This window comes from Ixodes scapularis, unplaced genomic scaffold (genome assembly GCF_016920785.2).
Source record: "Ixodes scapularis isolate PalLabHiFi unplaced genomic scaffold, ASM1692078v2 PGA_scaffold6__148_contigs__length_123643588, whole genome shotgun sequence".
NCBI lineage: Eukaryota > Metazoa > Arthropoda > Arachnida > Ixodida > Ixodidae > Ixodes > Ixodes scapularis.
In genome coordinates, this window is record NW_024609881.1 from 108701863 (window position 1) to 108716489 (window position 14627).

The window sequence follows — 14627 nt, forward strand, 5'->3', positions numbered from 1 at the left end:
AAGGATATAGCCATTACCATCCATCCATCCATCCATCCATCCAGAACATGGCTATCACGTGACACGAGATGTCACGTGATCCGCTACGCGACGACAGGCGGGATTAGGGCGGGCGTCTGCCAGGCGCACGTGTCGTCTGCACCGCACTCTTCACCACGTTTTGGTGCCCACGACATTCGACGACGTCTGCACAACTGCGGCATAAGTTTGCACATGAGGTGTCCGTAGTGTGGAACGAAACTCCGAGACACAATAACCACAAACGGCGATGCGACGACTGCGGTTGTGAAGAGCGGAAACGTGACTGACGTCACCCGCTACGCTTGCCCGGAGAAGTAAAAAAAGCAAGCAAAAGGGGGCAACTATGATGACGTTTAGCTCAATGTTGGCTACGCCCACGCCGTAGCCTTGTCTGCTCTGTTGGTTGTTCCTCAATCTGCCCGCTCGACTCAGCGGATTTTGGCAATTTGGCGAGTTGCAAAGTTTGCCGGACCGTTTAAGAAACATTTAAACAGAACTAGATCGTAATATTTGACGTGTAATCTTCCTAGGTAATGCCGAAAAGGACTGCATTGCCTTTTTGTTGTTGTTATTTTTCAAAAAAACAAAAAAATGAAGCCGAGTTGTTCTTTAACTAAGAACCGCTATTCGTTAATTCATCAAAAAGTTACAAAAATACGTAAGTGGTTTCTTCGTTTCAAAAGTAAAAAGGTCGTTAGTTCGTTACGAAGAAAAAAGTAGCTATACTCGTTTTTACGTCAAGAACGAAAAAAAAAGGAAGTTTTGCGCAGTGTTCATCCGCCGCGCGAAATAGTCCTTACAATATTTGCTTGTCGGAGGAAGAAACGATGCGTTTGGCCTTCGAAACGTGCAGATCTTGATAAGATATACTTATCTAATCTAAAATGCACCTACACATACCGCAATTTCTACGTAGAAAGGGAAATTAGTAAGGATCCGCGAGGAGCCAGACTTAATATCATTATTATTATTATTTTACTACCGTTCTCGAGGTGAAAACGAGTATAGGTGCCGGTAACGCGCTAGGTGTAACGCCTGACGTACAAGTCTGCCATCTCTTGAATTCATTGCGGAACACACTCAATCGCAACGGGACGGATACCATGCATGACGTCACAAATTTGGGATAACCCCCTCCCCCACCCTCTCCCCCTAAAATCTGGTCGCTGTATCAAAACTCCACTTTTGGTTCAAAACAAGCGCCTCTTTTCCTTTTCCCCCCTTTAAATTTCCCTCGCGACACGCCAAAGCCTACCGACGCGCACTGCGCAGGCGCAGAAGGCGGTGGCGCACCTACGCCACGCCCACCCTCCCCCTTTCCCTTTTTCCACCTCTCTCCTCCGCAGCGTCCGGAGAACGTACTCCTCGCGCGCGCCTCAGTCGGTGACTCGGCGCCACCGGGTGAAAAAGCGTTGCCGCTTTTGCGTCGGTGTGTGTACCGCGTGTGTGCGTGTATTGTGCCGGGCGAAAGAAGCGTCATGAACGACGACGAGACGGAGAGGTGCGACCACGTGGTGCGTGTGTGTGTGTTGTACCCCGCCGCGGGTGCGCGTCGACGGCTTGCCATCCCCGACGGCGGCGAGAAGACGGGCCGTCGTCACCGCCAGCGTGCTTGTTGAACGCCGCCGCGCGTACCGGTCGGCCGGCGCTCTTCGGTGTTCCCGTGGATCAGCCGCGTGCTCGGTGCTGCCTGACGCGCGGCCAGGATTCAATGTCACGTCGCAAGCAGTCCAACCCCAAGCCCCTGAAAAGTAAGCTTTCGACCGCGGGTCCGTTGGCCTGACCGCGAACGCGTCGAATCAAAACAAACGAAGCGAAACGTAACAGATGGGTGAACGACACCCCGCACCTCCACCGAAACGTCATGAATAAAAGAAGAAGAAAAAAAGTACAGACTGCGGCACTGTTAGCATAAGCAAGCGATCGCCGGCTTTTTCTATGGCTAGCTCAACTCATCCACGTAATAAGTTATCTTTCTAGTTAAATGAGCACCTGTTTCGTTAATTTCAACCTCCTCAACCCGTACGCCCTACAGCGGTCGGTTGTCTTTTCTGTTTCTCCTTCCTTCATTGTTCAGGTGGTTCCACCCGTGATGTATAATAACCAACTAGCCCAACTCATCCCCGTAGTAAGTCACAGCGGCAGCTTTTTAAAACGATCAGGATGTTGACAGCGTTGCATCCACATGCATTACTGGTTGAACGTGTACGTTAGCTTACGTCGAGGCACATCAATAATTTATTATAACATCCGTGCTTCGTATGCTGTACGAAGTAGGAATGTCCTGATAACTCTCGTTACTTCGTGTGTCGTCATCACAGTGAAACGCTAATGTGTGTCACTCGAATGTTTGCTAGGAGCACCTGGGAATCTGCTGGTGCTCGGGAATCTTTTATTGGCATGTGACAACATTGGGTCCCCTCCTTCCCCCCCCCCCCCCCCCCCCCCACACACACACACACACACTCACACATGCAAACTAATAAACGACCCTGTTGACCACGGAAATAGGGAATTTAACATAAGGTCACACCAGAATCAGCCACATCTACCGACAAAGCATGAAAGTTTAAGTTGTAGTTGTGACATGTATTTGTGTACTCCTAAGATGTTGGCTCAGTACGACTGGCCCACTTGACCGACGTCATCTATATGGAACAGGATGGAGGAGTCCCAAGGTTTCAAAACGGGAAGGTGGTGTTAGAAATTTATCATAAGGTCCTCCTTTTGAATCGATTCATTGGTTAATAAAACGTTTAGCGGGAGGTCAGTAAGGCTGCGGAGGTCTTTTATGGCGACGATGCCTGGAATACGTTCTGAGAGGGACAGAGGTATGTCTCTACACCCGTGTCATTGACATAGATCAAGTGGATGGGACGGTTTTATTATCTGGCAGGGGATCCTCTGGGAAGGCGCCATGGTTCAATGTCGTTGACTCGGTAGCTTATAGAGTCTGAAGATGTCGAAGGGCTTTGGCCAAAGACTGAACCTGTACCTTGCCCTCCCATATGAAATGCCTCTTGTGAGGGGACTCTAGTACAGTGTCAGACACCAATTTCCCTTTACACCTGTGTCATGAAGGTATATAGTCGAAGAGGGTGCAGAGGATAGTTTTCTGATATGGCGGCGGTTCCTCAGGGAAAGTGACATGGCTCAAATGTCGTCGACTCGACATCCTATAGCGTATGAAGATGTCGGAGCGCTTAGGGCCGTGATCAAAGAGTGAGCCTGTACCTTGTCCCTCCATATAAGATGCCTCCTGTAAGTGAACGCTTATTGTGCCAGACGCCAGTTTCCCTCTATCTCTTGTAAAGTTAGAGATTTCTTATATGGCGGGGGTCCCGTGGAAGGGCGCTGTGCTTTAATGTCGTCGGCTCGGCAGCCTAGCGTTCGAAGATGTCAGAGGGTTTTGATCAGAGATTGGGCCAGTGCTTTGCACTCCCATATGAAATGCATATTCTGGAGGATCTCTGGAAGGTACCATATTCTGGTGGTTGGAGTCGGCCACCGGGTGTGACAACTGCTTATCAGTGATTGGTTGATGTATTTGCTTCTGGAGCGGTCGAGTGCTAAGACTCTCTATACTCCTTTCACGCTTAAGCTGATACTGCAGCCAATGGCACACGCGGGACCCAAGCAGCACGAATGTCCTGTGAACGTCCCTAGGACAACCCTAGAACGTTAGGACATCCTGAGGACATAATTGTGCTACTAAGGGAGAGCTCGAGGTTTAAAGCGTTCTTCCGCAGAACGAGCAGTCGCGCTAGAAATGCACGTCTTTAGAACGAGCTCGAACCAGCTCGCTCTTGATTCGCATTTTCATAAATGAGTAGACATTCTTGCCGGTATGTCCATCCAATTATGTCGATGAGGTTGGTACTCAGGTTTTCGTGTGCTTTTATAGCGAACATGGTTATAGACAGCAGCGAAATTAGTTTTTTGTGACTAACGAACATCGCTCGTGGTCACCGCACGCTCGTTCTTTTGGTTCTCTATAGGTCTACTATGGGCCTAGTCGCTAGAGTGATTTGGGGGATCAGTGACCGAGTGGGCTGGCGCACACCAGCTCGGAGCACGTGGAGCGAAAGCTCTCGCTGCAGAACCCAGGGATCCTGGCCTCAATCCCCACCCCTGCCCGTTTCGATCTGGATGAGTATCATATGGTCGTATATCGCTACTGCGTGGTGCACGTTAAAGACCCCAGGCTTGCGGTTCTACTGCACTGGCTAAATTGCTCAACTACAGCGAGTGACTCGTCGCAACATTGAAATGGCTGACCAACTACACGCTGTATAAATATCCACACAGCCCCAATTATTATTAGACTGATTTCATCAGCCAGTTTCGCTATTGGCGCCGCTGCCGCGTTGCGTCGAGGAACAAAAAGCGCTTGTCCCGGCAAAGTTTACCACCTGGGCGTCTTTCAACGTGCACCGAGATCATTTTTAAGGCACCTTCACCTCAATAATCCTAAGCGTTCGTTTAACTTCACACAAACTTCGGCCGATGTTTGAACGCACCAACTGGGGCCTCGGCTGGCCACCGAGACGGTTAAACACCAGAGTATACAGTGTACCGTATCCGTAGGAGTCAAGTTAGTCGAGGAGGCGAATAGTGGTCTGGTGACTTCCTCAAAAATTAAATCGTACTTTGTCACGCCGCGGAACCCAGGATCCCTGGTTTCTGCAGCGCGAGCTTTCCCTCTACATGCTCCGAGCTGGTGTGCGCTAGCCCACTCTGCCACCGATCCCCTCCTTTATGAAGACATTTCTTGAATACCGAGATTTTGATATAGACGCTTTGCAGCAGCTGTGCATGGACGCCGCCATAACTGAACTTCAGTTTTGCTTCCTTTTATTTCGTTTATTTCACTTCATCATTACCATAGCAGGCCAGGTTATTGCCATATTAGATTCAACTGTGTCCTTCTCTAAAGCATCGGCCTTTGTAGAGGATCGTCAACTACCGTTTCAGTTGCTCGGCATCTCGGTCAGACAAGAGAAGGCCAGCAATGGCGGCTGTAATTTGGCGCGTGTGTAAAGCGTCTATACAGACACCAGCGAAACAAGCGCACATTTTTGCACCACATGCGACGTCGCTGCTTGGCGGCATTAAAGAACTAATTTTTCTCCCTTTAAATACTGAAGAAGAACACTACCGTTTTAAGAGATCTGTTCAGACAGGTCTGATTGATACGTGTGTTTCATGCACAGTGCCAGGGATGCTTACATTTGCGAAAAACGCTTTCAATACACGATGAGGCTCCAATCCATAGCGATCTTGGCGCGACTGCTTCAAACGACCCTCTCAAAGCTTCGAAGATTTGAATGGACCGACATGGCGGTTGCCGCGGCAGCTGAACCGACCAGCCAATCACCTTGCGAGGTTTGCTCGACTGTATGTTAGTCTCTGGTTGTGTCTGACTAACAGGCATGCAGGAAGGCAATGGCGCTATACTTTCGTAAGATCCAGTGGCTTTAGCCGGATTCATAGACCCGTTTCACAAGCGAGTCGCCATCTTGAATTGTCGTCACTTCCAGTATGGGCGAAAAGATTGTTTTGCCGTCGTCACGCTGCAGTAGAAGACGTTTAGGATGTAAGCGTAACCATCACACATTCTTGTTTTGTTTCCCCTCTACTTTTTTTTAAAAATCTTTACAAGTTGAAGCGCCCATACCGGATACGCCTATTCGGTGGCTGGGGACGGCAGTACATGAAGAAGGTCTAGAGCCACCAAATACGCTTCAGAGCAACGACACTCCGGCCATCTTCTTGCTTACAATTGTTGTTACCGCCTAAGCCTTATCTGAAATCGCAGAGTGCGCTTTTCCGTCCTTCAGAAATGTTACAACAGTCCGCGACACTGTGCAAACCGATGTCGTCCGAGCTTTCTCACATCCTCTATGAAAAGAGTTCCGGAAGTGGCTCTTTCTATCGCCAGATTGCGCCCGCTCCGCTCTGTAGAAAACAAAATGGCGGCGGCCACAAGCCTAGTCGGTGGATGCAAGGGTTTATCCAGAATTTCAGATTTAAAAAAGTGTCGGATTTTTTTGTTGCTTGGGGGGGGGGGGGGGGGGGGAGGTCGGGGTTATTCTTATTCTACGTTACTAATAGATGTAGGCTGTTAAAAACCTTGTTCAATGAGCTCAACTAAATTCTAAATATCCAGAGTTTGTAGCTGTCGAGAGGACAAAAAAAAAAAGGTTACTTATAATTATTAAACCTTTTGAAAAAGCATCCAGTGGTTAATTTCCTCGTTACAATATTTTTGGATGTAGTATTTGGATATCTCTCTGTCTCTATTATATTTATATATATCAAAATACGCTTGCAGTACCTATAAACAGAGTAAAAGTCCTAAATGTCTTAGATGAAACTGCGTTATTCTTGCCGGGACACAAATCAATCGAGCCTCATATCAATATTTCGGCATAACCAAAAATTAAACATGCATTAGTAAAAAAAAAAAAAAACCCTTTTTTTTTTTACAGTTGGCGCCAGAAAGTTTAGAAGAATGGTACACAATATTTAAAAAACGCTGTTTTATATACAGTTTTTACGTAACTTGTCCGTGATGGCCACACGTTGCAGTAGTCTACACCCGCTGTTCCCCTCCTCCCAGCAGCACTCTGTCATGGTTCTTTTGACTTGCTTTTGTTGTGATACTGCACAAATTATAGTTCCCGCAATGTTCGCATGTATAGATATACAGAACATGAAAAGCATCTTAATGCAACCCGAGTTCAAAAAGAAACCATTCCAAGGCATGACAAGTTTTTTCTTTCTTTCCCAGATATGAAAAGCTTTGTTGATAAACTGACAGTACTTGTCCGTCTTCTCATCCGTGGCGTCTGTAATGTTGGGAAAATTGGGGCCTTCTACGGAAACGTTCATTAGGGCATCAACATGGGCTAGAGTCAGACGAGACCTTTCTGAGGTAAGGATCCTCTTCATGGTTGAGAACGTTCTCTCTACACCAGCAGTTCCAACAGGAGAAAGCAAGATCTTCTTTGCTGCAGCACACAGGACAGGAAACATGGCTTTCCTCTCGACTTCGCACGCAAGTGCCAGCAGTTCTTTCTGCGAAGCCAGGTCGCCGGGATATCTTCGGTAGATCTTATATTCGCGGACCATGTCCTCTTTGCTCGTTCCACACATCTAGTTGTTTATTTTTAACTCTGGATTTACCTCTCTTGATAAGAACATTTCGTGAAATCTTGCCAGCTCTAGCAACTCGTCAGAAAACCTTTTCTGCGTGTTGTTTACAACTTTTTCTTTGTACGATGAAGTTAGTCTTTGGAGGTATTTTCCGCTGGCCTCGACGTTATCCTCCATTTGCACTTCTTTGTGCTTCTTGCACGAGTTCGTCTGCCTCCAGATATTCGTAAAACCTATCGAAAGCGCAGGTACGAAACTACACACTTGATTTCGCAAGACTCAATGGCTGACATCCATAGCAACCGCGTGGCCTCCCAAAAACGCAAAGAATCGTCGGATGGTGGGGCGTCATAGGTGTGTGACTGCCTTGTATCTCGTTTCTTGTTATATTGTCTGATAGGCCGAACCACGTTAAAATACATCGCTTGTGATGCTATCCGCGATCATGTGTGCGAGAAATCGCGTCTTTTACCGGGATATTATTCCGAAATCGATACGAGTGTTCCGGAGAAACTATGCAAGAGTTCCATGCGCTGAAAGATCATTCCTAATCAAATGTTTACAGGTTTGTTGAATTTTATGAGCATTCTTAACCTGGCCGCCCTTAGGCACAGCCTTCTAGAGGCCCTAAAGCTTGCTTAAAAGGGTTACAGGGGGGGGGGGGGGGGGGCGGCCGCTGTTGTGACTATTCGGCGTGATCTACGTCGCAGCCGATCTCAGGGTTTGCTAATACTTCATTTCTAATCAGTATAAAATTTGTGCGGGAGACATATGTTGACACGAGCAAGGGTTCGCGGTTGTTTTTTTGTGCAGTAGTGAGGGATATATTTTTGCGTTTAATTTATTTTCTTTCGTCAGTGATGGGCGTGTACAAAAAAGCCACAGCTCGTTTTTTTTTTTTCTTTTTTTTTTTCTGGCAGTTGCAATATTATTTATTCGCTCTCGTGAGCGCAGGCGTCACAGAAAGGCGTGTAGCCCGTACTCCAAGTTCCCATGAGGTTCGACTTGATGTGAGAAAGAGCATGATGCTGGCAAACCAAACACCTTTCGAGCTTGCACTAACCAAATATTGATTATACATGTACCATGCAGTACTCAAATGTTTTCCTAAAACTGGTGCCACAGAGGCAGGATTCGAGTGGCGAGGTATGCGTATTTGACAGAGCTGCTGCAAGCAGTGCATTCGGTCGCTACGCGATGCCGCAGCGAAGGTGCCAGTGGAAACCGAAACTTAGTGGCGAACCGGCCGAGAGAGTTTGTGCCACGCGCCTCACCGTCAAGAACGCTTCGAGTTTTCGAAAGGTTCACAAAACTATATTCCCTCGCTAGCCTCGATTTGAGATTGTGGATCTTTTCTCGCGTTGTTTCGTTGGTCCTTTGAAGTGACTACGTCAATTGGCTTCTCAACTTGTTCCGATATGATTTACTCTTGAGATGTCCGAGGGCGGTGGACTCATCACTAGAAAGTATGAAGACATTACTCCCCTAATTTGAAGAGGAGAAAAGGGGGGGGGGGGGGGGTATAAATCCCTGGGTAGTTGTCGGTACTCCAAAGCCTATCTAGTGACTATAGTCGGAAGATGAAGCCGTAATGAAATACTTGTTAAACAAAAAGACAAAACAAAATATGTATTCTGAAGTCCTGGGGGCTTCGGAATATTTGGGCTGAAACTCAGGACCACGGGTGAAGAAAGACAGGGAGCGAGGGGAGAAATCAAGCCGTGGAATAGAAGGAACGAACCTGTTTAGCCTTCAACTATACTAATCTATAGACAGCTGGTCAATCGAGGAAAGGAAAGCCGATCTTTCGGCCCGAATAGTGTGACCACGCATCGTAGAAGGCTGAAACTCTGTGAGAACGTGACGCCAGCGGTGATTGCAAAATGCGAAAGTGTGAGCAGCTGACGTCACCTAGATGAAAAGATACCAGAGAAAAACAAGATTCCATTACGGGCCGACATCCCCCTAAGCCTAATATTCAGCAAACGTAAATTTGAGAGTGTGGGTGCCTGTAGCATTTATTTTAATAAAAACACTTGTCAGCAGGAAAATAAGACAATATCGTTTTTTCTCACTGGCAAGCTTTTTTGTTCTTGTTTCACCGAAAAAGAAAAATGTTGTAAGGCGCTTACAATCTAAAATTTTCGTGTGATGAATATCAGGATTAAATGGACATTAGCTTATGAATAAACTTTGTTTTTCTCTCATATCTTTCGATCGAGGTAACCTCGTGTGCTCGCACATTCGCATTTTATCACCGCCGTTAGCGTCACTGTCTTATGGTGTTTCAGCTTTCTGCGATGCGTTAGCTTATTTATGTAGGCAGAAAAACGGATTTCGTTTTCTCGATTGATCCCTGTATAGTAAAACACTCATTAGTGACGTGCTCGACCAAAAGTGTCGCTGTGGTCGCAATTCGCGGTCGGCCAAGCGCTCATCTGTGACGGCTTCATCTGGATTATGTGTTTTCTTTTTTTTCATTCATCGACGGAAATCAGCGCAATGTCGAGAGTTTCAACTGTGGCGATGTTGGTTTAAGAATGCGATGACTCGAGAGCCTCCAGTGTTATTTTTACACATGCCATCGAAATTGTAGTTCGCAACTGATGGTAAATGGTCAGTTGCAACTCGAGAATTCATGGCGAGGAACATTTTGGCTGTGACGTCACGAACGGAAACAGAAAGAGGGCGCCACCGAAGCACCTCGGCGTTAATTCGTCTGTATAATCAGTGGCTTTGTTTCCCGAAACGACGCTGTCAAGGTTTTTTTTTTATTTTCTTTTTATTACGTGGCACGTGCAATAGGTTGATAGAGATAACGCTATCCATATATTATCTCAATAAGCTATAAACGATTGGAAATTCCCGGGTACAATATGGCATGTGTTGCGGATAACGTGCATGGGGCCGCGTCTGCTTATCTCTCGCTGGTATAAAAGAAAATTAATCTATACTTTTTTTTTCGTTTTATTATCCTCTCGACGTTTTATCAGTTTATCGGTTCATTGACTTGCTTTCCCGAGAAGTTCGTTTCAGCCTGACAGGATGCCAGAATATCGTAGAACATTGTTATCTCAAGGCACGTGAGAGTGATACCAATGTTTTGTTTTTTTCGAACGCTTATATAGTTTTATACGGTGCCCATATTTAATGTCGTCGCACATATCTGAAATGTGGCCAAAATATTTCTCACTCGTACGCTACTAACTACTCCGCTAAGCATCGGTGCACTTATCCAACGAACTAAAATTTATGTAGAGTTTTTTTTTTAATTCAGAAATAATTTCAGAAGCATAACAGACCACCCTTTATTGAAAGCCAGCAGAATGTTCGGTGTTTCACAGGGTACTTATTCTGGGTGGTGTTGGCCTGAACCCACTGCAGTGACAGAAGTACTGCAGTGAATCATTTGCAAAAAATCGCGAAACAGTGCGCACCATCCGCGCTACGAACTATGAGAATGTCATGTACGCGAAGAAAGAGAGCAGGGATTGTCTTGGCATTTTCGAGGAGAGTAAAGAGAGCGCGCACATCTTTGATAGGCGCTCAAAGTCGTAGAGGTGGTCTCATGCATTTGACGGCATTGCCAAGAAAAGTTGTGTCCGAGTATACATCGAAGTGGCGCGCAGTGATGTAATTTCGCAACGTGCTCAGCAAAAGTTAAAAAAAAAAAAAAGATGGCGGGAACGTTTGCATTTAGAATCCTGGTGCGTCTGTACAACAAAAGAAAATATGAACAGGTCGTCGGGAACTCTCCCAAGCACTTACGCGTCTCAGGATGCCGCCATATCATATGGAAGAACCCGAACGCGGCCACCGCAATCAGCCTAGACATAAGCAGCGCTCTACACGGTTAAAAGCGTTTACTCTGACTTGACACAACCGAGGCATGAACAAAAAGATGGACGTTTGGCCACCTACGCATGGTGGTATCTTCATCGGCTTTTGAAACGTCTTCGCATTCATCGTAGCACTTCTACGGTTTTGAACACCCGCCGGCAATATGAAGGTGAACACCTTACCTGGTTTCTTGCCTGTTTTACGGCTCCCTAAAGCTGTATTATCTCTCAACGTCTCAAATGGTACGTGGTTTGGGGTCCAAACGTAGTGTTCTAGCCCTCTTCTGAAACAGAGCTTGTTCCAAAACTTGCAGGAGCGTCAAAAACAAGAAGAGGGCTGTTCACCTTCATATCGCTTACGGGTGTACTCTTCTTGGTACACTGTGGCACGCCTGTATACTGGTGGTGATGGATACGCCTTCGCGTTTATTGGGTGTACCTGACCTGGTTCTTGAGTGTCATTCGAGTTTACGAGCGCAGCTTATACAGGGACCGATATCCTCATGTCCGATCTGGATCTAGCGAATGTAAGCGCCTTAGCCCTGAGGGCCACCTGCGGCCGGCTTGTCCAAGTGGGCCTTCGCGGATCTTCAGATGGATAAAAAAAAGGGGGGGGGGGGGGGGGGCGACGAGATAAGAAGGAGCAGACTGCGGCCTTATCTGCGGCGCTGATAAGGAGGAGGGAGAAGGCAGGCCGCGCGTCCTCCCGCTCAAGGCGTACGGGAAATAATCGAGGCGGCAGATGTCCGACTTATCCGGAGCCCCCTCCTTGCTTATCGCGCACCGGCCTTATCTGGGACTCGGGCCACAAGCCCCGCGGCCGATAAGCGGGGGCGATATCGCGAGTGCCGCCGGCGCTGCTATTTTTCGCGCCCCGATTGCCGGAGCGTCGTCGTCTTCTCGACACCCTTCTACGCGAGGTCGTGTATCAAACGAAAATAAAAAGACAAAAACAAAAGAAAAAAACGCTGGCACTTTGTCACCACTGTTGGTTTCCGAGTAGATGGATGGATGGATGGATGAATCTGGCTAAGCCCTTTAGATCGGGCGGTAGCTTACGCCACCTAGCCATTGAGTTTTACTATTTAAGCTTAGAATATTTAAATGTGAAAACCTTATTCACTCACTCCGCATTGCAAAGAAAGTCTGCCCTCTGTTGGAAGGCGTGGAATCACTGCACAATGCTGCAGCGATTACATGGCTGCATGATTGGCACCGCCAAGGTGGGCGTGGAGGGTGCCCATCGCCTAATCATCGCACCACAGCCAATGGGATTGCTCCATTCGTTGGTAAGAATACCGGGGAACCAATCACAAAGAATGAACACAATCAGCCGTGAGTTTCTTGGCTGTAAGCGACAATAACCGATTCGAGAGCACTACGGATCTGTCGTTCCGCTTGCAGTCGACCAATCACCGATGAAGAAGAAGAATACTGGAAAATCGTAAAAACAATGTAAACATTAATAATCTAGGTGCTGTAAAATAGAAAGAAAAACAACAACAGGCAAGCAGAAAGGATCGATTACGTATAATATTACCGGAAGGTATATTCCAAAACGCTTCCCACACTAAAAACAGCCCGAACAAAACGAAGAAGCAAGCACGCGCATGTACGGTAAAAAAAAACAAAAAAACGAACAAACAAACGCGAGGGCCAATTAGAAGAGAACTTTACCAACGAGTTGGCGTTTATGAAGTCTGTATATATATATAATCAGACATCTGCGACGGACATCTGTTGTCATAGCTCCTTCTCAGGCTAAACGCAGTCCCAGACTAAACTGCTGATTTCGCAGGATTCGCGAAACTAAATGTTCGAGATTTCTCCGAAAAATGGCCACCTATAACATTGTTGAAAATATTTCACAACTGCGGTAAATCAAATCTGCGAAAAAAAAGAAAAAGAAATATAGAGCCGATGGGTGTCCGCGGTGAGTCGGCCGTTAAAAAAAACTTTCCGCAGAAAAAAACAAAACAAAAAAGATGAGCGAATATACACTGCGTAACTCCGTTAGCCAGAACACGATATCAGCGTTGTGAGACACGTTACTTCGGATATCGAAAGGGCATTAGCGGGCATGGAATTTAACCAATTATGTTAGTGCTCCAAATGAACACTTCCCTCCATACTAGTAGTTTTGATTAAACCCATTAAATTCTAAAAAAAGGAACTGAGAGAACGTTTTACTCTTCTTAGGGTGTAAAAACGGTGTTCCTGATACTTATGCACCCACGGCTGCACCCCTTTCAATGGTCTTATTTTGAGTAGTACGCACTTTTTTATTTGTAATATAAGGTGCTGTTGGATGGAAGCCGAGAACACCTTACTTTCTTTTTTGAAGAGTGTAAAAAGGGTGTGGGAAAGGATGGGGCTGGCGAAAAAAGGTGCGGGCAACCTGACACCCGCTTAAAGGTGTACTCCGCCGATTTCTTCATGGTCCCCGATTTGCTTTAAATTTTGCTAAACTCGCCAAACAACATCGCCAAAATAGTATCCCAAATATTAGGTCAAAATAATTTTTTTTCACGAAGTTATGGAATTTACAATTTTGGTCCTCACCGTGTTTTTCAAACTGAAAGTCTCTACTGGCAACAATGAAAAAGTGACGTCATTGGAAGTGCAGGGGTTCACTCTTTGGACTGTAGAATTTGTTCCCAACTGATTCGAAGCAGTTTCATGGTGTCAAATGAATGCCTTGGAAGCTCGCTCCAGTCCCCGTGCTCCAGCACGGAACAAATAATTGGCATATTCTATTTTTTAGACTACTCGCCCGACTGCCAAGCTGAACTTCCACTGACGTCACGGCCCTGAAAAGGGCGGGTATATTTGAATGTCTGTTTTTGCATCATTTTCATTTGCCGATTTCGCAATAACTATTATGAATTTCACGATATTAAATAGCATTCCAGAAAGGGTAAAGGCCTGGGAGTCAGAAAATATAGTTAGTTGAGGTAGCTCAAAAATCGGCGGAGTACACCTTAATACAGCTTTAGGAATATTGTTTTTGGCTACTTTGTTGATAATAATTATCTGTACTAATGCATTTGACTCGGAAACATTTTTGTATGTTCGAGGTATTATGTCCTACGCGAAATACTAACGATATAGCGGAGAATCCCGGACCTGCGAATTAGTATTCTTTAGTTGTCGATTATTCAAGAAGCAGGAGCTGTCAACGCGGCCTTGATTGCGATCTCGCTCTACATTACGTTCGTATTTATGGTTTCTGCACACGAGGCACAGTATGTGGCACTTGCTGGTTGTAAACTTGTTGCTCGTAAAACATACATCTCTGATACTGCTGCTGTAATCGCCCGGCTTCTTAGGGTGTTTTTAAGCACCCTAAGGCTGTTGCTATAACACCCCACGGGTGTTAGCCCCGTTTCACACCCTTATAAGGTGGGTGTTGATGTCAGGTGTATTGACACCCTTAAGTGTGTCAACATATCTAAAGGTTCAAAAAGACCATGCTCATTTACTCCCCTCGTGGCGTAAATAGACCTGTATTTACACCCTTAGGATGTTAAATTCTTGTATAGATGGGTTTCAAAACTGGCGACAAGGTAACGAATTTATTACACCCTTAAGGGTGTTAATATATTTAGT

General features: G+C 46.2%; 1 protein-coding gene across 1 annotated transcript in view; it reads left to right on the plus strand.

The window, feature by feature from the left end:
* Positions 1 to 1372: 1372 nt before the first annotated feature.
* LOC8028630 (zinc finger protein ush) overlaps positions 1373 to 14627 on the plus strand; it is a 232629-nt gene continuing 219374 nt past the window's right edge. The window contains exon 1 of the mRNA XM_029987364.4: positions 1373 to 1772. Within this exon, the coding sequence (XP_029843224.2) occupies positions 1733 to 1772 (40 nt within the window). The 5' untranslated portion in view covers positions 1373 to 1732. The remainder of the gene's footprint in view (positions 1773 to 14627) is intronic.